At 41.1% G+C, this 26,689-nt stretch overlaps 1 protein-coding gene across 1 annotated transcript; it reads left to right on the top strand.

The window, feature by feature from the left end:
• The first annotated feature begins 203 nt into the window (after positions 1 to 203).
• On the top strand, positions 204 to 21,204 carry xrcc1 (X-ray repair complementing defective repair in Chinese hamster cells 1). Its single transcript, XM_083989621.1, has 17 exons — positions 204 to 700; positions 825 to 917; positions 2,316 to 2,423; positions 2,530 to 2,691; positions 2,781 to 2,858; positions 3,354 to 3,477; positions 3,713 to 3,819; positions 6,879 to 7,038; positions 7,122 to 7,365; positions 8,850 to 8,966; positions 14,289 to 14,370; positions 14,460 to 14,568; positions 17,136 to 17,181; positions 18,299 to 18,432; positions 18,709 to 18,799; positions 18,926 to 19,001; positions 20,102 to 21,204. The coding sequence occupies exons 1-17, from the start codon at positions 650 to 652 to the stop codon at positions 20,207 to 20,209; spliced, it is 1,890 nt and encodes a 629-aa protein (XP_083845747.1). The 5' UTR covers positions 204 to 649; the 3' UTR covers positions 20,210 to 21,204.
• Positions 21,205 to 26,689: the final 5,485 nt, after the last annotated feature.

Genomic DNA, 26,689 nt, shown 5'->3' with positions numbered 1-26,689 from the left:
CCAGTGCAACCTTCATGAACTCTTTTGTAAGAGTATTGCATATTTCACTCCCATACAATTAGGCTATTTTTAACAAGTGCAAACTTTAAACAGTGGGTGGCGAAATCGCGCCGGTGAAGCACTGATTGAATCGTAGAAGAAGGAGGAGGGGGCGCTGATTGGACGGAAACGTCGCGTGTCACAACACGACAACCATCAGGCTTTTGGTGGGAAAATGAGTTCCCCTGTGTGCACGTTTATCTCCAAATTTTAAGTGTTATTGTGTGTTTTTGGAGGTTTACCGTGGCGCTGACTCAAGCGGCTACGTGTCAAGTGTACACAGCCCGAGAGGTTAAATCCCCAGAGCACTTTAGTCGCGTTAAAACCGAGGAGCTAATCGGGAAAAGTTCACTGTGCCTATTGTTTGCTAGCATGCTAACACGTTAGCCACGGGTCTGACGTTGAATAGAAACAGACCGATCCTGCTACTTTTCGGGGTTAAAGTGTGTTTGTGAGATAGAGAGAGAGGGGACACGTGTGTTTGTGGTTAATGTTTTGTTGACCGGTCACGGTAACTCTCGGGGGTGAGGCAGGCGCCCCTCTGGTTCATTCACCCCCACTCTTGCTAATTATTCAGTACCCGGAGCTGAGAGGAGTCAGCAGCGACAACATGCCCGAAATCAAGCTCAAACACGTCGTCTCCTGCAGCACCGAGGACACTGTGAGTTGTTGTTCTTTCGCTTTTACTGGATATGTAAAAAATATGTTGAGCGATAGTTTATTTTCCCCCATTCATCCAAACACAAGCCTCCTCGTCACTCACCTCTTGTCGTCGTACAACACAGACTCACAAGGCAGACAACCTGCTGAGCGCCGACACCTACAGAAAGTGGAAGGCAGCCAGACCCGGGGAGAAGCAGACCTCCGTCATCCTGCAGGTGGGTTTGTAATGTTCCTACAGACCACAAGTCTGTGATGTTTGCTCTTTTGTGCTGCACACGACAATGTTATAGAGTGAATCTCGGTGGTTAGGAAATCTACAGCACTGGTGTCGTTACATTTAGTGCACGTTTAAAGTGCACTGCAGTGAATTTCACTGCTTTGTTTTGTTTTTGTCATCACCTGGTTGCTTCTAGTGAGGTTGCTCGACAGTGGACACGTATTACATGATCACTACTGCTAACTAAGGTTGAGAGGAAGCCAATTAATTATTTAACTTAATTAGTATTTATAAATTAGATACTGGTAAACTAATAATTGTAGGCCTGTAACAGTGCAACAGTAAATTGTGCATACATTGAATAATTTGTATCCGCCATTATTGTTATTAAAGTAAATGTTTCAGCAAAAACTGATGTAGATATTAATTAGTTAATCCACTCTCTGGGACTCATCATGGATTGTTGATATAGCTGTGAAATATTGACAAAATATACTTTACATGGTAACAAATGTAAACAAAGTGGATTGTAATTATAGTTAATTCTCACTAACAACAGATGATCTGGCTAATTTGATCCAAATTAAACAAACCCTGAAATCTTAATTCCTGGGTATCATAAGACTTTATTGGACTGAATCTAAACTCAGCTGCTAGTCCATCACCTGGCTGTTTGACCACGGAAGGAAACAAAATCTCAGCATCCAACTTGCCTTTTTTTACCCACGTCATGGAGTTTGTGCAGTCATTTTTTGTGGTAGGCCACATCACCACATACTTCCCCTTTGTTTATACATTTGTGTGCTTTTTGGGGTAATTCCCTTGTTTTCTTTTGGCTGTCACGCCAACGTCCTCGGCTGATGGCCCACCATGATTCTATTTCCTCTTTTTGACCACAGACTCTCATATTTGAGGAATGGGAGGCAAGAAGTTGTTTCCTGGTTACAACTTAAATGTTTCATGAGTCATTTACTGGTTAATCAAACGTGCAGTTAAGACTAACAAGTTGTTGTAGTTATGTCCTCTCAGCTTTAAAACTCCCTAAAAACTGAGCCCCTTAAACATTACAAAATAATGTTAAACCTCCATCACCTCCTTTATACTTTTACTGAAGAATAGTATTCTATCTCTATCCATATTCAATTTTAATAGTAATTTGTGTTTGTTTGTTGTTTGTAAATATGTATGGACAGTGCTCATTAAAAGTTATTATGATATCCCATATAAGTTGTGTCGGTAAATGACAAGTAGTCTGTCCTCACATGTAAATATTCCCTTTTAATTTACACAAGGATGTTTAAGTTTTCATATTGCTCTCAGCTACTGAAGCTTGGCAGCCACCTTGGCTTTTTATTTATTTATTTAGTCCTTTATACTGTTGTTTTTCTTCTCTCAGCTCGAGAAGGAGGAGCAGATCCACAGCATCGACATCGGAAACGAAGGCTCAGCTTTCATCGAGGTCCTGGTTGGGAATTCCTCGGCTACCAGAGACCAGGACTATGAGGTATTCTCACTGATCAAACCACTTTAACTATTTCACCTCTAAACTATCTCCACTAATAATAACTCCATATTATTCACTTATTCTTCGACTTCAATCTCTGTTTCAGGTTCTTCTGGTTACGTCTTCCTTCATGTCGCCAACGGAGAGCCGCAACGGCACCAACATGAACCGTGTACGTTTCTTTGGGCCCAGCCAGCTGCAGAAGAGCACAGCACAGGAGAAGAAGTGGGACAGGGTGAAAATGGTGTGCAGCCAGCCGTACAGCAAGGTAAGGAGCCCGACTATTGTATTCCCGTATTATATCTGTTGCTGGAAGTGAAATAAATTGAACGACGAATTTGTCTTTGTGTTTGATAGAACATTGCATACGGACTGGCCTTCGTCAAGTTCCATTCACCGCCTGACAAAAACGATCCTCCTCCAATAGCTTCTCCAGTAAGTGATGCAACGTCTTACTCTCTTTTCATCTTTTTAATTGAGACCATGAGGATAATTTAGACACAAGAGCTCTGGCTCAGATACCAAAGTGATATTTCTGATCCTTTTGGGAAATACAAACCAAACATCTGAGCCAAATAACTTGAACATTTTAACATTGTCTAAACACAAGGACATTATAACATCATAACTCCTTTAATAGTCCAAAATGAGAAACTGCTTGATTATAGAAGGGTTCCCCACACATTTGTCTACAGTATCAAACCAGTATTGAGGTCAGACTCAGTCAAAAATGCACACTCTGTAGTATTTCTGTTTCTTACTTTCTTTGATGATGCAGCATTAAAACCTGACACAGCATCTTAATGTGTAGCACCTTTATCTTTCCTCTGAACTGAGACATTTTGCTGTATAATGAGAACAAGCGCCTCAGTTAGTCGCTCCTTCTCCTCCTCTGGCCCTGAACTTTTCCCTTTTCCTTTTTCCTGTCAGAAACTTACAAAGCTGGGACAGTTCAAGGTAAAGGACGAGTCTCCTTCATCTGCGCCCAGCCTTCAACCTGGCAGTCTCTTCTTCAACCGGGACCACACAACAAAACCCAGTACTTCACTCAAAGGTAAACCCATTGATTTAACTTTCTTTCTGTCACTGAGGTTCAATAAAACAGTGAAAATAAAGAACCATCAGAGCTCCACTTAGGTTTTATTTAAAGCCTTGTGTGTGTCAGGAGAGGCAGAGCAAAGGCTGAAGAGCACAGAGGTGGTTTCAAAGACATTCTTTATTACCTTGAACAGTTTGTGGGAATAGTTCTCCTTTGTTTCCTCACATCCCTTTGCTCTTCTCTCCTTTAGTGTCTCCACAGAGTGAGAAATTGAGTTACGCTGCAGCTGCCCTGCAGGCTGGTGGCACCTCCCACTCGCCAGGCCAAGCTTCTTCCTCCACCTCTGCCTCACCACAGGTACTAAACATCACCTTCACCGACGGACGGCCAGCAAAGAGCTGTTCCCCTAACGAGCAGTCATTTTTTCCGTGTTATTTTAGTACAACGATTAAATATAGAAGGACAAAGAGAGGATGAAATGGTCAATAAAGCTTGTTGAAGGATGGGATCTGTAGTGAGAGCTTTAAAGTACCACATAATGTCTGAGAAAGTTTATTTGATTTGATATAGACCCAAAAAAGTGTCTGAATCTATTAAGTCAGCGCAAGTGAATTTAACTGTTGTTATTGTTTCACCACATTACATCACAGTGTCTGGCATCAGCTGTCTGAATCAAATTAAATTTTCACACAATAGTCTCACAAGTGGAATAATACCTCAGGCATAGATAAACAAAAAAGCTTTTTTTCGCCCAAGACAGTCAGGTTTTAATGACAGGTATGTGTTCCATGTTTACCACAAATTAGAAAAAACATTGTTTCACTTTTCATGCCAAGCTCTTTGTTGTACGCGACTTTACCACAAACGGCGTTCCTGTGGTTAAACTTCCTGATCCTCAATATTGGCTTTGCCTTATGTGTGTCATTTTGGTGCCAAGTGCAGAGCACATGATGTGTTGGTGGGAGGTTCGTTCAGATGAGGCGGTGTGGTGGTGATAGATTTGTCTTAGACTTGGTGCTGAGAATAAAAACGTCTGAACTTGGGTTTCCGTTATCCGGTAATTACAGGACTTTTAACCCTCTGGTCAAAATGTCTGGTGAAAATATTCCCTCTAAGCACAATTTGAATTTTATTATAATAGGCAATTTCCACATGTCATAATATTAAAAAAAAAAAAAAAAAAACTGAATCTTATTTTTTATGAATGTGTAGGCCAGACCTATGGTGAACTTTTCACACGGTAGCCTACAAAACTTGTCGCATTGTTTCATTTAGCTACTCTGACAAAGCATCATCCTCTAAATCGCCAATAGAGGATCGGGTTGCCGATCGGCACAGTCATCAGTTAACAGTTATTAATTTGGTTAACGAGCATCGGTTATTGTTTATAAAATATATTCAGAATGTGTATCTCTATTTTCAGTAAAAAGTCAAATTGACAAATCATTCTTATATAGCCTGCATATCATTTAACATTTTAAGCTCAATAAATTCAGATAATATTTGATCCGAATTACAAAAATTTGTGCGGTAACAACATCGATCTGCAGTCACTTTGATTTTTTTTTTTTTTTTAATAATGAAAATTGGTAAAGGGAAATTCAGTATTTATCTATAAATTAGTAGAGTGATTCAGAAAATGTGTGTAAACCACACATTTACTTTACACTAAATGAAAAAGCTCCTCTCTTAATTGATTAAATCTCTGCAGCCATCTGAAGGCAGCAGGACACATTGATAAATCTGCAGCCTCATGGTTTCACAAGTGCTGTGTCAGAGCTCAATGCATGGCCCGGCCCCTCACTGTGTTTGCTATTATTTAATCACACATATAGTGTGCAAAGAAAGCCCATACAATATTAGTTGCAGTGGCTCATCAATCTGTGTCTGACTTTTTAGCAATAGCAGCATTTTATTTTCTATTATTGAAACGCGTCATGGTGTAAAAGCTGGTTTGTCCCATTTTACATTATGGTGTGAAGAATTCTGATGTAACATTAGTGGAAATTAAACTGAAGTGGTGTCAGATTAATTTGGTCATGTTATTGTTTATTCATAGCATAGCTGTACCAGTCGATTTAAAAGCTGCACCATCTGCCTCCGGCTGCAGATTTGTAGGGATGTGGGTTCAGGTTCGGGGGTCGGGCAGCTCCTCTCATTTGCTCGTTCCAAAACAGTGTGATTTCCTGGAGAAGCTCGTTGAGCTCTGGACGTTGTGGCACAGCTGTTCGAGTGCAATGAGACCAGTGATGTCACAGGCTAAGAGTGAGCGTATTAATCATCACGCCCTCCCATTTATATTCCATCCCAGAGACGCCCACACAGAACATGTGCCCACAGCTTTGTGCTTGTCCTTCATTAGCCAAACTAAGGCTCTGTGTTCAAGCTCATTATGTCCCTCTGTTTTCCAAAAGCACTTTCTTAGATGGTAAAACCCACTAATATTGAACGGAAATAGTCTCATATGCAGCAGCAAATTTGTAGCTTCCATTGACTTTAAAGGGATAGTTCAACATTTTGGCGCGAGCGGAAATAATGAAAGTAATGGCAAACAAACACTGCATATCTCCAAAATCAGGCAGGTTTCCAGGATGCCAAGTAGCCTACTCATTTTAATGTAAAAATTGCGATGAGAACCGGTGTCAAAAAGGGAAATAGGAGGGGGAAAAAAATCGATCACGGACTTTCATGATCGATTACCATGGCAACGGACGAAGCTTCAAATTTTTTGGGTCAGCCCTATCAAGTACACAATCCAACAACTCCAAAACGCTCTGGTGGACAAGTTGTGACCTGCACATTCACCACGCTATGAGATAATAACGACTGCTTGCCGAAAAAACTGCCCCCCACGGGAACGCGCATCAGCGGTTTTGCATGTATTTACCTCTAAAACAACTTATGGCAATGGGCCAATTTGCCAAAATGTTGAACTATCCCTTTAAAGAACAGCTCGATAAATGACACATCCCAGCACAAATAAAAAATGCACTGCTGTGACTTTGATCCCCGCACGGCGAGGGAAAGCTGGACGGGCTGCAGACGCAGGGGGAATGACACCATCAATATCAGCCGCCTGTCACTTGTGGCAGGAAAAGAGTGGATACAAAAGATATATTTGGGTTAGGTGTACAAATACATGCCCATGCATAGGGAAGCAGTCTAAACAGATATCTCAGCGATTGCAGGTCTGTTTCCAATTTTCTACTGTAATTGCTTTGCAGTCCTTCAGTGAAAACCATAATAATCAAATTTGTAGAATCACTGTATTGGCATAGAGAGGGGGCATGTCATCCAGCAGCATCTCCTCCTACACACCCGGTATAACATACAGGCACGTTATTCTTGTCATTCTAGCAGTTTACGCACGAAAAGATTTCAATTTCTAATTTACAACCTTAATTGTGTCCTCGTAGCCGCCAGCAAAAAGGAAATTTGAGTTCAGCAAAGAGCGCCAGTCTGCATCTGGCCCTCCTGCCAAGAAAATAAGCCCCTCCGTCTCACCTGAGGGCAAAGCTGCCACCCCCAAACACAAGCCGAGCCCGGCCGCCACACCCAGCCCCAGTGCTGCAAAAGGTAAAACTTTACTGTCTGAATCTCAGCACGCAGATTATTTCCACATTGAAACCTTCCTTTAGCTGTCTGAATTGTCTCCCCAGCTTCCCTGGCACAGAAGTCTGCTGACAAGAAAAGAGAAAGTCAGTCCAAAGCCCAACCTAAACCCAAACAACAGAAAGCGAAATCAGAGGGAGCGCAGCAGGTCCCGTTCAACCGGATCATGGGAGGGGTGGTGTTTGTGCTCAGCGGCTTCCAAAATCCATTCAGAGGGGAGCTGAGGGAAAAGGCTCTGGACATGGGAGCCAAGTACCGGCCCGACTGGACGCCCGACTCCACGCACCTCATGTGAGTATCTGGCAGGGATGGAAGCCATTCATAATCGCTTATGGCTGCATTACTTGTATGCAGCCTGTGAGCCAAATGTTCAAACATTTTGGGAAATATGCTTAATGCCAGATGAGAAGACTTGTTGTGAATGTCACGTCTGCAGAGTAAAAACAAAGCTACGACCAGAACCAGCTTAGTTCAGCATCAAGATGGAACACAGGGGAAACAGTTAGCTCTGCTGTGTTCAGAGAGATCTGCCCTCCACTTCTCTAAAACTCACTAATTAACAAGCTATTTCTATTTTTTGTCATCCTTGTGCTCCAGTGAGATGTTCTGGCTGCCTCAGATAGCCTCTAGACTCATCATTAGTACATTAAGCAGCGATGGCTACAATGTCTGTATCCAGGAAACTTTTTCAGAAAACTAAGGTCATTGCTACAATATGTCTCTTAAATGTCCTGAGAGAACTTGAGTTCAGCTTTTGAGACAATTTTTGATTACATCAGCACCACGGACAGTGGCACAAGTTTAGTTAGTTGGAGAGGGAGGATGGCAGGTGAACAACAGCCTGTAACCATGTATGAATTTGAAAAATCTGTCAGAGTAACATGCAATTTGTCAACACATTTTGTCAACTAACTCTCATTAGGAAGGCAAATAAACACATTTCCCAAAGTGTAAAACTATTACCCTAATTGTGTATGATAGTGTTGTGCCGATACACTATAGGTAACAGTTAACATGTATATATAGAAGTGAAGTTGTCCACATGCCCCATGCATAGATTTATGATACAAATTAATTGTAATTTCATTGACAGTGTTGTTTTTCAGTATACTTGTCTTGTCAGTATACTTGGTTTCTGAGACATCTTAGAAATCCTTGAGAATTTATATTCCCACCACAGTTGTTGCTGTAAGGGACACTGGCCACTGAAATATGGCTCCACGAAGAGTAAGTGAAGAGACAAATGGGGAGAAAGTGAAAAAAGAGCTACGGATAAGTCAAAAAGATCAATGCATGCTGGGAGATGTTAAGTATAAAGAAAGATGAGCTGAAAGACAAGAAGATAAACAGATTTTTGTCAGGGTTTCATAAATCATTAATAGCTCCTAATATAAATGTTATGGTTACATAGCTGAGGTGTAATGGTGTATAAGCTGTGGAACTAATGTGATAAATATCATGGTGCTAAGTAGTTGTGATCTTGTTCCAGAGATGTCCTGCCATGGGAGATTTCTATCTGTAGCTTGTGTTTATCATTGAAGCAGATTACAGGATTGTGTCACAGCCGTGTTAGTACTCTCAGTAATTCACTTTGATTGCATCTTGATCTCTGCTGTCTGAGCAGACTATTGCCCTTGACAGATTTCTCTTTAGTGATGTAACCGTGTGTGTGTGTGTGTGTGTGTGTGTGTGTGTGTGTGTGTGTGTGTGTGTGTGTGTGTGTGTGTGTGTGTGTGTGTGTACGCCAACGTCTGTTCCGACCCATTAATCTCCAGCTGTGCCTTCGCCAACACCCCCAAGTACAGCCAGGTGAAATCAGCAGGGGGCATCATTGTACGGAAGGAATGGGTGATGGACTGCCACAAGAGGAAAGAGAAGATCTCCTATAAACAGTAAGAGAGGGTGAAAGGCAAAACACACCGACAGCCGCACGCAGCAATGTTAGCGATGTTGATGAATTTCAGACCTCTGGGGGAAATGCCCTGGGTTGGGCCTGACAACTGGAACAGCTGGATGGCATTTAGTGTCTTGTTAAGGGACATTTCCGCGGGGCCACGGCCTGGTTTCATGTGTCCACCGTATGAATCCACGTCTGATTAATGCTTTCTCTTAAGCCACGTCTGTACCTCTGTATCGCACAGGCTGTGCACAGCACTCACGCTGATTGAAGCGTCCAAAAATACACCTCTCACAGCAACGATGCCCACTCGCCACAGAGAACATTGTAACCTTGAGCAGCTGATGCCTGCTGTGATCACAGACTCATCCCAGTCAGCTCCAGCAGCTCTAATTATATGCCTCATTACGGGGGGAGGTTTTCGCAACATCAAGGTCTTCTGTCGTTGCTCCACATTGAATCCATGTCTTTTGAATAATGTAGAGCTGAGTACTCATCTCAGGCAGTAGAAAAGTCCATATTAATTGGAACAGTGCTCTTCTTGTCTTGTACTATACAACACTTTGCTTAATCATTTTAGGAATTCCTTCATACTTGTTGCTCTCATAATGATTGTGTCAGGCTGGAAGATGAATCAATTTCCAACCAAGTTATCTAAGGGTATTGAACTCATTACTTTCAGGCTATTGATGTATTCAGACAGTCCCAATATTGAAAATGAGGAGAACTGGCTGTCAAAGTGTTGATAACCCTCCCTTCAACCTTTTATTCTGTTCCAAAGTCACTTAAAGCTATGGTTGATGTTGAGAAAGACGATGAGAAAGATTTGAAAAAAGCACCACCCCTCCCACACACACACACACACACAAACACACACACACACACACACCCCTCCCCTCCCCTCCGAGCTCCTATCGCCCTCCTGCAGAGCAACAAGCCAAACCAAACACGCTGCCAGCTTTGAATGAGTAACAACATAGAACGTCTCTGGTAACAGTGTTGGATTCATAAATCACAACTTCCACAACAAAAACAAAAGATTAGCTGTTCAACAAAAACTCCACTATCAGCATCAGCATCAGTATCAGCATGGCGTTTCAGGCTCATGTCTTGTCGGTCAAACGATGACCTGATGTTTTCTTGGCTTTGAGTCCTCAATTTGTCGCATCTCCTCTTCGTCTCTGCCTTTTCACTGGCAGACTTGCGCTTTCTTTGGGCCTTTGCCGGTGGGGCAAGCAGAGGCCGCTTGCTGCTGTCGCTCTCTTTCTTCTCCATACCTGAAACTCCTGTAGCTGAATCACTCAGGGCCTTACAAACCGTTTGTAGTTTCAAATGCGGAAGGGAGCTGGGATGAGGCGGGACGAGGAGCAGGGGAGTGTCAAAATTGAGCGAGGGGATTGGATGGAGGGTACTAGAGTGAGAGTGCAAATTTGAGCAAGGAGAAACCCCCATACAGACCGTATGGCTGTGATTTGTCAATTTCTTTGCCGGCCTGCAGCTGTTAGAGAGAATGGATTTTTTTGGTTCCTTCCTTTTTGCTCTTTACATTGTGTAGGTCGTACTATTGGGCCATAACCAGCATCTAAATGATGTTGATAATAATGATCAGTCTTTCTCAATGTCAACCATAGCTTTAAAGCTAACACATCTGGATGTGCTATCTGGAACTAACTGCAGTTATGACACCAAACAGCTGATGTGTGGAGGAATACTGAGTGAGTTGGTTAGTTTCAGAAAACTAACTTTTTTCCGACCAGCTGATGCATTGTACAGTTTTACTTCAGATCGTACTCTTGAACTGGTGTATAATTTTGAGACGGGATTTCTTGTAGGCGGCGAAAATACTGATTAATCGTCCCCCATTCATAACAGTGTACTGCCTGTGTCTTGGTGAAGCCGAGTATTTCTCAGTGGGGGGGAGCAGAGACCTTTCTACTGCAGATATTATGGCCATTTTGCACCTCATACAACCCCACTTCGAAAAAGCTGAACTATCCCTTTAATTATTTGTTGCGAGCTACCACCAGGCCACGTTCAGAGTCACTTAAATCACCTTAATGGCGCTCGGTTTGGTCTTCAGCAGATGGTCTTCAACTTGTCCACATGCTGAAGAGCTGCTGCCGTGTGATTGGCTTATTAGACATTTGCATTAATGAGCAGTTGAACAGGTGTAGTAATAAGTAAAGTAACTGGTGAGAGGATTTATCTATTTTTAATATATTTTGGTTTGAAGTGATTAAACTGGCAGATAATGGAAATAATCATTAGGTTTCAGCCCCGGTGGAGTTCCAAAGACATGACAGGAGGAGTCCCCGACCTTCATTAGCGCCTGTCTGTGCTACTGATTAGTTATTTGAATGTGCCTGTCATTTCTTACAGATCATTATCAACCAGCTCCAGCAGGTTACATTTGGAGATAAGACCGAGTGCATGGAAACCTGTTTTTCCCAGTTCTGGTCTTCAAAACCAGAAATGAAAGCGATCAGAGAGAGTAATGTTTTGATGGCATTAATCTAATCTAGACAGTCACAGTTTGCATATGAGCTCTGCAGAGAGACGGAGGGAGTCGCGTGGAACGTCTTTCTTAAATAAAAAAAAAGTGCTGCTGAGGGGCGACGCTGAAACGTTGCTGTGGTTTTATGAAGTCTGATCCTTCAAGATTCTCCAAAACTGCATTGTAATGAGACTTTGGTTCACTGCAGCCCATGTCATCATTCCCCCTCATGTTTGCCTTTCTCAGTCAGTTTCTGCAACCCCCCCCCCGGCCCCCCACCCTCCGTCCTCCCCCCGCTGCATCCCCCTCGGTTGTTGTCAGAATAATCCATTCCCCTGCCCACCTCTGCTATTGTGCGGCGCGTGGAGTGCGCAGCTTTGATGATGTATCCTTTATTTAAAAGCTGCATCTGCTATGGGTAATTAAGGGGACCACTTACTTTGATGATGACAAGTACCCAAACAAATGCGCGCACTCACACTCTCCAACTGTTGTCCAATCATGCACACAAACACTTTGTCACCGAGCATCTGGAGGTAAACGCACAGCGTCACCGATCTCCTGTTATGCATTGTGGAGTGTATGTATCAATGAGATTGTGACATCAGCAACGTCCCCCCCTAAATGCTTTTTCCTTAGACATTATCTAATCTGTGAGGATCCAGAGAGGGACGAAAAGTGGAAAGAGGAGAAAACACTCGAGCGGCTCTATAACGTCCCATCATAATAGAACTGAATAAGTAAACACATTTCTCAATAAAACTGAGCCAGTGCTGCAACATCCTAAAAAGACTTGGTGTGTGTTGCAGCCAAATTATCAGCACAATCACACCAAAACAAAACACATTAAAGTTGCATTGTGAAAATAGTCTCTACATCTCGGAGGCTTTGTGTGCCAGAAGAGCAGACACTTCGTCATCATCAATAACAAAACAAGAGCATTTATTAAAAACAACAACACTGTTAGAATTGTAGCCTTGGGCTCTGGGAGTGTGAGAGACTATTTTTGGTCTTATGTGTATGAGACAATTAAGCAGATCCGTCATAATGAGAAATTTTAATTGAGGAAGTTTAGTCTATTTAAGCAAAGTCATGATGACCCTGATTTCACCTATTTTAATCCTCACCAGGCTGATTTATGTATGAGAATTAAAGGACAGCTAATTGAGGTAAAGGAAAGGAAAATCATTTTCAAAAACCTAGAAAAATAAAATGTCTAAGTATATATTACACTTAGAACTTCAAAGATGTTCAGTTAATTGCCTAAAATGTGTCTGGAACCGTCAAACAATTATCAGTATCATTTCAGCTTCATTATAATTTAGTCTTATCCCCTCAAACAAAGCCCTCGTGTTCATCTCCAGTTCATGTGACACTTTGCTTTACAGTCATAAGCATCAAATACGGCATTGAACCCCTCACCCACAGTGTCTGTTTTCATTTTCCAATTTCCTGGCCGCAGTGTTTTATGAAACAAGAAAACATAGGTCAATAAAATGTCTCCCTGTAGTGTGTGTGGGTTACTCTGTGCACTTCACACTTCCTGGCTGATAATGTCAAGGTGACTTTAAATAGTGTCTATAAGGGATATACACAGAGAGTGGGCATAAAGGTCACATCCTCATTTCAGTCTCTGTGTATGAGTGCAGCAGGAAAGATTTTCTAATTGCTTCTTGCCTGGTTTTTTGCATGTCCCATCTATTTCCTGGAGTATTATCATCACTCTCACATATTCTCTGTGCAAGTTATTGTAACATTTTGCTTTTTATTTCTCCTCACAGTCCACCTCATCACATATAGCCAGAGTGATGATTTTTCCCTTCTGCCAGAACAGTCCCTTAATCTTTTTTATAGATTTGTTTCTGTTGTTTGACTGTTTAATTATCTGCCAAGGAGGTTTTATCTGTCTTGTTTATTTTCTGTACATTTATTTTTGTGGAAAATTCAACCCTTTGGGCCATCAATTTATTTAAATTGATTATTATTTTATGAGACAAATTCCCAGTAAATCTAAAGCACACTCTCTATTATTCCATGATTATCTGGCACTTTGTGTGTTCTGATGCTGAATCTCTAACCCTTTTATTGGTGAATAGCAAAGAGAGACAAGAGAATAGAATTAACAAGATTGTATTGATACCAATGCCTTTACTGATCTTTATCCATTTCCTAAGTGGTTACAGTTGCATGTGTGCAAAAGCTTGATGGTTAAACCACTGATTTCATACTGCTGATGTTCAAATAAAAGAAACTTGTCCCTGGATGCCTATTCTAAGGCACGCAGAGCTTGTCTAGTCTACATAGCAATAAGAAACAGACAACAATAATGACATCAGTGCAAAGCAGATGAGTCGGCGTAAGTGAATAGTTGCATTGTGTACAGAGTTCAGTTGCTGAAAAGTCTGTATGGGGGTGAGGATGTGAAAGTAGATGTCTCTATGGCACTGAGGATATAGCCTGAATGGCCAGGATGGGAAGAAGTCAGATTAAATTGAAATCTAGCTCTCGAGTAGCAGAGTGTATCAAAGCCTGCCCACTGCCCAGCCATGTCAGCTCTCACTTTTACACAAATCTCAATCTTGCTCTGTGTCGTCCTCCACTGATGGCTACAGGTGATAGATATCAATATGTTTGATAAACATGCATCGGTAATGTTTTAAACACCAACGGTCCACGATTGTCTGACAAAAAGCTCCCTGCAGTTTGAATCATTGTGCAAGTAAAGCTGATTGAGAGAGTGATAAACTGCACAGACATCATTTTGCCTCAGGTTCTAAATCATGCTGACACATTTTGTCCACTCGCCTTTTTGTCTTCCTCCAGGTATTTGATGGATGGAGCAGAGTCGAGCTCGGAGGACGAAATGGAAGTGGACGACCAGAGTGAGGAGGAAGTGAACACAAAGGTAAATTAGTTCTTTTTTTTTTCTTTTCTTTTTAAAAAATAAAAAAATAGATCAATCCTTTTGAAACTGTCTCTGCTGTTATTCATCAGACTCCACAGAAGCAGGAGAGACAAGTCACCCCCAAGAAAACACCACAGAAGAGGAGCAAAGATGATGATGATGATGAATATGCCGGCTCCACTGATATGGATGAACCAGGTTTGTATCAAACTACTTACATGAAAGTCCCACTGTGAAGTAATTGCAGCTGAACCCTACATGATGTTTCAGTTAACGTCAGCGTTGTGTTGTCCCCTCAGTGACTCTGCACTTTCAGAAACTCCACTGTTGTCGGGACAAAAGAGAGAAAAAGCACATCGTTGTTGCAAGGTGACAGTCTCACAAAGTGTCAGACTTTTGTTTTGAGTGAGTGATAGCCTGGAGGCAGAGAGGCTGTTTAATGATATGAAAAATAAGAGAGCAGTCAGTTAACTGCTGAGAAGATGAACGAGAGCAACTGGAAGAAAAAGTCAGAGAGGTACTTGGAGTTTGGAAAACAGAAACAGAGCAAGTGGAAAGAAATAAACAGAAACAAGAGAAAAGTTTGAAGGTTAAAACAGATATTTTTCTTGTAAGTTGTGAAGGACGGCTTCTTTCAAACTGCACATCTTTAAATTAACTTCAAAATGACACTGAACCTACCAGTAGTCTGTCAAATACAATACAATTCTCAAATCAAGTTAATAGGTTAAAATGTGTAACTTCATTACCTCCAGTTCCTAAAACACTGGCTAGAAGTAGAGGGAACCAAAGTGTCTGACTTACCCAGAGCTCACGTGCACATTGAAGCTTTCAGCAGATATTCCTCAATGCGGTGATGTGACAACTTAAACTATTTGAGCAGCAGCGCAGGTGGCAGAGCATCAAATCACATTCATGCAAATGTTCAAGTAGAGGCACTAGCCCACTAGATCACGTTGCAAATAGAGCGGTGTGGGTGGAGGAGAGGTTGGCTGTTGAGCGTCGGGGAATCGGCCTTGTCTCTTTGATCAGAGTTTATTTACTCACTGGGACAAACCAGAGAATTCAGGCCTGCAGAGACAGTTGAACTTGATATGTGCTCGTCTGGTTGTGGAGTTTGTTTCTCATCTGTTTCCCTTCAGCAATGCATGGACAGCTAGAGCAGCACAAAATCACCACTCATGACAGACAGCTGCTATGGCTACAACCTCGAAAATCAACCATGTTGCGTGTTGCTGGACGAGGCACTGATTGGTTGCTGTCACTATGACACCTCAATCATCATTAAAAAAAATAAACATTTCCTTTTTCTCTAGAGAAGAAAGTAGATGAAACCCTCTTAGCTGCTGGAGGAAGGCTTTTAAGATGAAAAAGACGGAGGAAGTGTCATATTGGCTTTTTCCTGTGTTTCTTGTTGTTTTTTTCAAGTGTTGACATAACAAGTGCATGACATAACATTTGTTGGACATTAAAATAGGCTCCATTTTCATCTCTCTCGCCCAACAGGTCAAAATTTCACATGAATAAATTCCCTTTGTTTAGTGCTAATTAGCAAATGTTAGCTTTATTCTGGCCTTTATTTGAGACAGGAAACAAAGGCACACAGAGAAGGGAAGGACACAACAACAAAGGTCCTCCTCCGGGGAATGGAAACATTGACATTGAGATTAAGCAGTAAACGCTTTAATCACAGGAGTCCCATAAAACTTTATAAATTCTTGTTTCTCATTGACTCCTTTGATTAATTCTTCCTTTCTTTGTGATTGGGAATCAGAACTTTTTTCTCACTATTTGCTCAAATTACTACAATTTATAAGAAACAGATTAAACCGTAAATCAGGAGAGACAGGAAAACAGTATTTCCCATAGATATCTTAATTGCACAAAACGTAGAACTGAAGTGTGTTAGTGGTTGTGAACGATGGGATGGGATTCTTTCTAATAGCTCAAATAACTAAAGAGGGAAGCGGTGCGGCTGAAGAGGACTGGATGCATGGAGGGGACAATGTGAGAGCCCAGGAATTAGACAAAGGGGATCATCTTTGTATGCAGCACTTGGAAATGGATGAGCTGTCTGTAAAGAACAGGAACAACATACGTATGTCCTGATGGATGCAGTTTGAGGGGAGACACGAGAAACGAAGGGAAGACGTAATCGCTGTGAAGGGACTTGTGCATGATTCTCATTTCTATGTTAATGCGGGGCCAGAAGTAAAGTGCCGAGGTGCATCAGTGAGGACACAACAAACAGAGACCCCACCGATCACGTACAGGGAGACAGCGTTTTAATTAGAGCTTCCTCTCTTTTCCCCCCTGCTACGACACATGATTGTGTGGTAATAGGAAGTGCAGCCATCAAGGTTACGCTCTTTGAATTCATATATACGTTCACCTGGAACGTCTCTCTGCCTCCGCTGAGTATGGGGGAAATTAATAGCATCTTATAGAAAATATGATCGCAAGATTAAACTCTTTTCCTCATATGGGCCAGAAATTTAAAGCCGATTTAATTCTTTGACATTTGGTCGTTGTAGAAAATGAGTTTTAAGATTAAGGCCAGAGTGCAGTGATGGTCATTTAATGAACCGAGATACAGCAAATTCCTTGAGTTCTCTGTGACTTGATATTTTCCTCGCTAAAACGTTTCACGGTTATAAACGCCTCTTTAATTTTTGGCCGGGCCTTTGCTCCTCTACAGTGAATCAGATGTGTCAGTTTTCTGGTAAAGATTTCCCTCTCTTGACATATTGACTATTTTTTCACAGGTGACGACAATGACTCTGCAGTGGACACGGAGGACGAGCTGCAGAGGTAAACACAACACTTAATGTCCATGATGCTGTGTGTGATATTGATGTGGCCGTGTTTGTTCTGTGTGTTCTTCATGGCCGTCGACTCCATAGAAAACCATCATCGATCCCTGGTAAAATCTGTAATTCCACCTTAAACTGAATCGACTTTTGATTAATCATCATCACACAAAATCAATGCAGTAACTTCTGCAGAGCCCTCCACAAAATTACTTTTCATATTATTACTGATTTAGAGAGACTTTGTTTTCCTCTTCTCAATACTTACACTGAAATACTGACTGCCATGTGAAAGCCTCTGACCCACTGATGGAATCCCACGTGTATGAACGAGTTGTTTAATATGACTCACCTGCAAAATCACAAGTAACATGTAACATGAGCAGTGTTGTTGATTGTAACAAACCTACAAAGGATTTTTGACCCAACTCTGCAGCTCACATCCTTTCCATGGAGTGCTTTAGCTCATTGTTTTGGTTTTTACAACCAGCAGCTTTTTTGTTGCTAAGCAGAAAACAAAATCCAGTGCAGCCTGATGAAATTGAGCATTTAGCCGCTTAATAATAATAAGGATAATACTCCCCTCAGGATGTGGTAGAGACCAAAATCAGAGCTAAAACACAGCGAGTATTGGACTTTGCTGGAGGTTTCAGTAAGCAAATGTTTATATGTTTATTGCAGCACCTATAAAAGTGATGATGCAAAGATGTTGAACAGGTTTTATTACCTCTAGAGAGGACAGCAATGTATTTGTACAGTGGCCCTGTGGTGTGTACTCGTTGAATGTTTCCTCAAAAGAGATTAGCAAGGCCGATTCTTAAACAATTCAAGATACAGCTGTCTTCTTCCCTGTTTATGCCTCTGGGATTATTCTACTACTCGCCACATTAATGCCACCGCTAGAGCAGTGGAATAATGTGAAGCCAGTGGCAGGAATGGCAGTCTGCATCGGCCACAACATCAGAGTTTCTTTCAACAGATTCACTATTTTCATAAAAGGGACACCTGTGATGTTCGCATAAGACAATAAAATGAAAAAGATAAATGGGGAGGTTTGTTCTTTCAAGGGAGAAACAACACGTAGCATGAAAGATGAACTTTTTTTGTGCCTGTGAAAGAGTGGAGAACGAGAACAGACAGAAGAAAGCAGCGTCAGTGAAGACGGTGAAAGAGGAGGATCCGTACGGGGGGTCGACAGATGAAAACACAGACGCCGAGGCCGAGGAGGATCATCCCATCCCCGAGCTCCCAGGTACGTCCGTCTTTGTCCTTATCTCCGCGTCTGCCTGTCTCCTTTGTCTGCTCCTGCTCCTATCGCAGTAAAGGATGTCCAGCCGTCCTCGTGGTGCGCTGCCAACGCTTGACAGAAAGTAATTGGATGCTTTTCCCTCCTCCCGGGAACACCCCCTGACATTCTGCGTTGTCTGTTTTCTTTCTCCCTTTATCAAAGACGACCTGTAATCACTCCTCTTACATGTCGTGTAAGACATCAGCTGAACTCCCGTGCTCTTTTTCTAAATTCTTCCAGACTTCCTGAGGGGAAAGCACTTTTTCCTCTACGGCAAATTTCCAAACAACGAGAGGCGCCTGCTGCTGCGATACATTGTTGCCTTTAATGGGTGAGAGAGACTTGTTGAAGTAACTCATCACAACTTTAATTGGGTTTCAGCAATTTCACAGTAAAAAAGATCCATTAAAAGTAACTGCTTTACTGCTGTAATTAAATCACATTGTCCCTGTTCCAGAGTGATCGAGGACTACATGACGGAGAAAGTGCAGTTTGTGGTGACCAGCGAGGGATGGCACGACTCATTTGAAGACGTAAGTTTGAGCCTTTGTTCTTCTGCCGTTGCGTCAGTATTTCTCTGTCAGTCACAGCCAAAAAAAAAAAGAAAATGACGACCGTTTGGAAATGTTGAGCATTTTGTGGGTTTGCAAATGTGGGTTTGTGCACATGTGTGGCACGACTCGCACGGTTCCACTAATGGAAGAAGACCATTTTGTGAATGTAAGTGCTCCAGAAAGCTTCAGGTGTCGCTCAGTTGCATCAAGTGCACAAAGCTTTTTGAAAACCCTGTGAATATGTCACTCTGAACTAAATTTCTGTTAAACTGCACTTGTTATAGTTATAAAAGTAAAATTGGAAACACTTGACGCCTATCTCTGTAAGTATGGTTGTATGGTTATAATGCAGTTATAGCATTGTATAAACACTCTACACTAAATGATCATAATGCTTTATAACAATAATCATAACACACTATAAAGCATTTTGTCATGGCTTATAAGGTCAGGTATCATAATATGTTGTTATTGTTAGTAACTCACTGACAATGCCCACATTGATAATGCATTATAAATATAGTTATAATGTGTTATAATTGGTTTATATACATGTATAACTATCATTATAAACACTCATAAATTACCATAAGGCTTTATAACAATAAGCATAACACATTATAGAGCATTTTATAATGGCTCATAAGGTCAAGTTAGTTATAATGTTCTATAATGTGTTATGCTTATTGTTATAAAGTCTTATGATAATTTATGTGTTATGTGTTTATAATGATAGTTATACACATCTATAAGCCAATTATAACACATTATAACTATATTTATAATGCATTATCAATGTGGGCATTGTCAGTGAGGTACTAACAATTATAACGTATTATAATACCTGACCTTATAAGTCATGATAAAATGCTTTATAGTATTATTATTATTGTTATAAAGCATTATGATCATTTGTGAATGTTTATAACTATAGTTATACAGTGCTATAACTGCATTATGACTCATATGTATGGTTATAATGCGTTATAGAGAAAGGCGTCAAGTAAAGTGTTCCCTGCATGTGGCTTTTGAACTACAAGAAGACTTCCTGACCTCTCTCCCTGTCTCCTCCAACACAGGCGCTGATGGACAACAGCAACCTGAACTTTGTCAAACCCACATGGATTTACGCGATCAATGAACGACAGAAGATGCTGCCCTACCAACCTTACACTGTTGTCCCCTGAACGACACACTGTATGTACTCTTACAGGGGCGCGCAGACACACACAGACTTCAGATCCCGATGAAGCAGTCGAGGGGGAAAGCCATAATTTCATTAACATTCACTTTTCTTCAAAGAAGCAATAAACCGACTCGGGTTTCATTAATGACTTTATACTCAACGATTCATGAAAAATCTTCAGTCCTTGTCCAGTTTACACAAAAAAAAACAAAAGATGCTCTCGCCTTTTGGCCAAGCTGGGGGAAAAAAATGTCTATTTAAATGATGTCTGTTGAAATTAATGCTAGAATGAGGTGTAGAGTTGTTATTAGTGTTTTATTTGAAGCCTGTCAGCCCTAGCTTGGCCACAAAGTCAACATCAACATCAACATCAACGTGCCTCTCAGTCTCTTGGGCCTCGTGCACGAAGAACACTCTGATTCAGGGCTTGTCTGAACTACTTGGTTCCTGCGCTGCGGCTTTGCTGCTGCCGCCGCTCACCTCAGCTACCTCAGGCTCTGTCTGGAAATGAGTTATCACCCTGTCCTGACTGCCGGCGTTGCTGATAAGATGCTGACTCGTGTAAGCAGGCAGACTGTTAGAAGACCAGCCCAAAGTCAGGTGCAAGTAAAAAGTCGGCCTGTTATTTAAGGCTGCAGCCGCCAAACGCAAAAAAAGAAATCAGGGCGACTGAGTTCTGAAAATGAAATTTAAGACTCAAGGGGTGGGGTTGTTTGTTTTTCCTCCTTTATTTTATTTTATTTTATTAAATGCCAGAAGTGGTAAAGCGATGGGTTACTGTGTGTGTGTGTTGTTTGAATTGAGAAATGATTTTGTGATTTGGTTTTTTATCGATGTTAAGTATTACAAGAGACGGAGCGGCTCGACAGATGTGAGGATGCACGTGGAAATGTCGTCTGCTTTGGTTTGTTCATTTGTCCAGAATTGGCTTGACACTATCTTAAGCTTTTGTTCTTATACTACTTAATTATTTTGTCTAAATAAAAAAAAAATAGATTTTTAATTAAATGTATTGCTCTCACTTTATTCATCAGTCGGCCTTTGAGCTCATCTGCCCCCCCCCCGTCCAGTGCTTTCCCCTGTTTGCAGCTGGAGTGCCACTCTTCCTTTTCATTCCCTCTCTCATCTCCAGCCCTTCTCCTCTCTCCAATTTACTTCTCCTCCTGTTTTGCACCCCGAAGCCACTGGGTCTTCGGCTCTTCAGTCAAGGGGATTAGAAAGCTGGAATGTGGATGAGAGACAGGGAAGGAGGGATGGTTGCAGGGCAGAGAGAGAGGCTCCAGGAAAGATGAAAAGGTTTGGATTCTCAGCGTGAATGCATTTTTAAAGTGGCCAAGGAATCGGTCTGTTTTATTCTTCTTCTTCTCGTGTAAGGTAAATTAACACACACAGACATGTACCGCCAAGTGTGCCAGTGTCAGCCATACCCTTCATCTGTGGTTTTAGTCATTTCCCACCGCTTCATGGCTGCAGACCAAAAAAACCACAGGGATCAGCCATAACATTTAAAACGTGTCAACTGTTCTTAACGCTGTGGCTGATCGGTGTGGATCCAGCTTTGATTTCCTTTCCATAAAAGGAAGAGCGCAAGGACAAATCCATTTAGGCCTGGAAGCGGGATAATTTACATCACCTGACATACTGTCATATTTCAGTTAAATGTGCATCTGTCGCCAGGATCCACGCGATCGGCAGCTTTCAAACTGTCCTGTTTGACAGGTCGGCTTTGTCTCCACCCTGGCCCTGTCACATTTGTCTCTTTCACTCAGATTTATTTTACCTTAAGCATTGTTATGTTGCCTGTCACTGTGACCTTACCCGACCATGACCCTCGTACATCCTTAGCCAATCACTGTGTACCTGGACAGGTTTAATCATCATTTTCACTGATGCACAGTATTGGGGGGTCTTCAGGTGACTGTTAACTGTTATTAGGGCTGTATTTCTCAGACCTATCACTGAGTATATGCATTTCCTCATAAGAAACCTTCAAACTTTGCTGGTGAACCACAAACTGTCTGGGTTCAATGTAGAAGTCATGTACATGCAAGTCGGTCCCCTAAAATAACGTGACTGTTCTGTTCATTCAGATTGTGGATCGCTCATTTATCACCATTACTGACGGGGGCTTGTGAAGAGAAGCTGTTTTAATTATTCATCTGAGATTTTTGTTATTTTCATTGATTTAATTTACCTTGTTGTCCAGTAGTTTACTGCAGTGCTGCACTGAGGGCATTTTGAATTATAACGTTATTAAGTAAAATGTTGTTCCTCCTATTTGACACAAATGGTTGAACCATATTTGAACGATCATTGCAAAAGTGTGAACTGATCTAAACATGAGGACATCGGCTGTTTAATATGATCAGAATATTTTCTCCCCAGTATTGGTGTTGGCTGCAGACCCAACTATCCCATAACTCAAGCTCGAATTATAAGGTTTTATTTATTCCCACTGATGATTTGTTTTTTCTTATTCTTTCTGTCTTTGTTTTGTTCTTTCTACATTATTAATGTTGAGGGAGGTCAATACAAGCACAAAAATGTTTTCTACTTATCACCTTTGTAGAGATAACTCATTAAACATAAAATCTGCTCAACAGCTTTCTGCCACAAGCTGTGAGACTTTAAACAAAATCTGAACTCTAACCACTGCTGCACTTTAAATTCCAGACACTGTCTGCTGTAGCTCTTTTCTTTTCTTTCATACTTATTTACTGTATTCTATTCACAACAATACAAAGAACAAAATGACAAAGTTTAGTTTGAAATCCACTATAATTAAACTGTATGACAGTAAAACACTAACTTCATCATTCAGGTTGGATAGTGCACATGGAGAAATTAAAAGCAGCTTTGTTTCAACCACCTCCTGTCGCTGAGCTCGTCACTACACTGACACCACCGTGACTCATTTTCCGAAGCTATTCAGCATCTTTCAGGCAACGACTTCATCTGTCTCTTCTCCTGTCTTTGTGTTATCATTGTCATGCAGCTGCCGTTTGATACAAAAGTAGAAAAGAGGTTATCCACTCTGAATTTAAATCTGAGTGTATCATCGATGAATAGACTGACCTTACGTATCACCTCCAAGTCAGTTTAATCAAAGGTTCAATTGATTTTGGCCTAGAGAGCTGAGGTATTTTCCACAGGGAGACTCAGGTGATCCTGCAAATCCAGCCCACAGCTCCTGCCAGTTGCTGCTGTTTCAGGTCAAACGTTGCAAACCTGCCCGACTGGAACAAGTCTGTCTTTTATAGATAAAAATGTGTTATGGAGTCAGAACTGAAATTACCAAAGTACTGTTGGCAGAATTTCTATGCATGATATTGTACTAAGAATTAGTTGTGTGTGATTTTAAATATAACTTAAATATTTGGAACTGAAAACATGCAGATAATTGTTTAACTCATCCTTGATACTGTTTTTTCTTTGTATGCTGATTCAGACTTTTCATAAAGATCACAAAGTAACTAAATATTGGAAGTTGGTAATTTAAGTAAAGTACAAGTGTTTGTAACTCTGTCATCCAGCTGACATTAATGCCAGCTTTCCCTTTTCATTGCGACGAGGGTGCAGAGCAGTTTTCTATAAAGCTGTCTCCCGTGCGACGTCTTTAAATCAGTTGTGCCATATGGACTCGTTTGCACCTGTTCAACTCCATTTGTGGTGACATCTCTGTTCATTTAAAAAGAAATTGCCATTGGAGATTATTCATCACAGAAATTGAAAAAGTGACAGCACATGTCCCAAAATTGCATCAGAGCATGAATATCTGATCTTTTTCTTTTTCTATTTTACATTTTTGAAACGTTCTGCTTGTTGCTTCTTATTGTTCAATGAAAACCTTTGTCCTAAGTCTGCTCTTCATGAATCTGATATGTCTGTTTAATGAGCAGTTTTTGGAATCGAGTTAATTCATTCTGAGGTACTTAATAATTGAACATTGATCTAGATCTATATCTTCCCTGTTAATCCTCGTACCTCTGTTTGATCAGATCAGATTTCTGCACCTACTTCACTATGGAAGCACTAGAGCAGCACCAGTGGTATCATTAGCAAAGTCAAACATTACACAGCAGAATGCCCCCTCTCAGTGTAACATTATGTGTCATATAACAAGATTAATACTATTGTCTATAAGCAGCTGTTGCATGTTACAGGTGGAGGTGAAGTTTTCCACTACATCATATGTCTCTTGATTTATGTTCTATAGCAAGACATTGATTTTATAAACTGATTTGTGTGTAAGATGTTAGGTAACAATTTATACTATTAAGCATTAATACTGAATTCATATAACACATGAATACTCATTAGTATGTAGTTTATGAACACAGTTAAAAATGTTTTACTAACTAACTGTGTTTATAAACTACATACTAATTAGTATTCATGCGTTAGGAAGAATTTAGTATGTATTAATGCTTTATTATAAAGTGTTACCAATGTTTATCTCTAAAGTATCTGCTGCTGAGAGTTAATGTGGAGGATTTATGTTAATAATACCTTTGCATCAGTAGTACTGTACTTCAGCTACAGTACAGATAGCCTAGTGTGTGTTACTGTACTGTTTGTCATGTGGATTTACAGTAGACACATCTGGGATTATGGGCTTGCCCTCCAGACCATGTCATAATGATATTGACTGATCCATCAGTGGATAACTCAGCTGTTGTGAAAATGACAGACAGACAGATCTGAAGTGAAGTGTAGGGCAACACAATTCCCATAATCCTATCGTTCTACACTACATGGCCATTTTTGTTACTGACTCCAAACAGCAGGAGTAACACGTTGTGTTTTAGAAGATGATGATGATGATGATTAATTATAGGCCTTAAAAGTAGGAATCTATCATGGCCCCGCCTCCAATATTCATATCACCCAATAACAGCACAGTATTTCTGCCGCCAGTGCAAATCCTGCTGTGTCTAGTTTTTCCTACAAGTATGAAGAGGAAAATCTCCATGAACCCCCTCCTCCCCTTTTCATCTTCCTCTTTCTCCTCCTCCGCTCTCCTCTTCTCTTCTCTCCTCCAACTCTTCCTCTCCTCCTCCTCCTCCTCCTCCTCCTCATCGGCTTGTCAGACTCCGGCTGCCCGGGAGAGGAGGGGAACTATGTGAGTGAGCAGCGTGGACTCGGTGATGCTCTCTGTGTGTATGAGTGTGAGTGTGAGAGTGTGAGTGTGGACCATCATGCACTGACAGCTGAGTGGGCTGCTGCAGCGCGAGCCGCGGAGGAGAGCCGACCTGATGTGAGCAGCTGTGTCCGGACGGAGGGTGAGTGATCCATCCACACACCGACTCTACTGTAACCTCTGTTCATTTAGATAACACTCATCACACACTCTCTCTCTGTGGAAAACTTGTTGCACGGACTTATGCGCATTAATATGACATTTATTGTACTTTTTCCTGGTGGTTTTGTGCTCGGGTCGACAACAGTCTGCTCCTGTAACATAAACTAGAGCGGTAATGTTAACACGATTTAGCTGTGACGGCTCTGAATTTAAAAATGTGTTACTAGCCACAACAAGCATTGATGCTACAGCACAGTAAATAATGATGTTTGTATGGTTAAATGTAGCCTACAACAACAGCATGAAGCTTAAGGTGTAGCTACTCATGATTTACATTTAAAAAAAAAATCTAAAAACTTAAACCAATTGTTTATACAAGAAATATGTTCATCTGCTTATTTGATAGGATAATATTGAACTGAACTCAGATTTAAAGAAAATCTATGTATTCCATTAGACGCTGCTTAAGAACCATTAAAAAGTAATGTAAGGACCAGACAATAGGCTAATGAATATTAATGATATAGAGGCTGTGTACAATATGAGTAGTGCAGCCTATTATTTTGTTAAAATAAAAGCAGATTTGTTAAAGCCTTACAATATTAATTCACATTTTTAACCTTTTCTCCCTAAACTCTCGAACTTGAATATATCTCCCTGCTCTATAGTTTTGTTCCTGCAAAGATGCTTCACACTGTGCTTGTTCTGCACCGTATTTGCGCAAATATCCATGTTAATACTCTTTCTATATCACATCAGTATCATCACATAGTGTTTATTACGTAAATGTCCACTGAGGCTCCTGCGTAACGATGGCTTGATGAAATATAATCACCTTGTCTCCACTGGGATTGTGGAAACAGATTATATGATACCTTTTATATGGTTCTCATTTGTCATCCCCTCTGGTGGCCAAAGTGTCATTATATTTGATCTGGTGGCATGTTCTCAAAATAATTAAGCCCAGTGAAGCAGAGTGTTTGAATCAGAGCCCCTCCCCACCCGGCCCCCCTCCATACTGCTATGTAAGGTTTAACAGTGTGACATGTGGCTAATTGCATAAACAGCAACCAGCCTGGATTATACTGACATCTTGAGCGTCTACCATCTGTGTTCTGTGACCAGTTGTTGCTCTGTGTGAGAGCAAACAGGGACAATCACATTGGCTTTGCTGATATC

The sequence above is a fragment of the Trachurus trachurus genome (genome assembly GCF_905171665.1).
Source record: "Trachurus trachurus genome assembly, chromosome: 16".
Classification (NCBI taxonomy): domain Eukaryota; kingdom Metazoa; phylum Chordata; class Actinopteri; order Carangiformes; family Carangidae; genus Trachurus; species Trachurus trachurus.
The sequence above is the reverse complement of the archived record's forward strand: the minus strand, read 5'-3'. Positions and strand labels throughout refer to the sequence as shown.

Excerpts from the sequence above, each read along its gene's own strand:
- xrcc1 (XM_083989621.1), top strand. The coding sequence starts at position 650 with ATGCCCGAAATCAAGCTCAAACACGTCGTCTCCTGCAGCACCGAGGAC. Across the intron at positions 18,800-18,925 it reads TACATTGTTGCCTTTAATGG|AGTGATCGAGGACTACATGA; the intron begins GTGAGAGAGACT and ends TCCCTGTTCCAG. Across the intron at positions 19,002-20,101 it reads GGCACGACTCATTTGAAGAC|GCGCTGATGGACAACAGCAA; the intron begins GTAAGTTTGAGC and ends CCTCCAACACAG.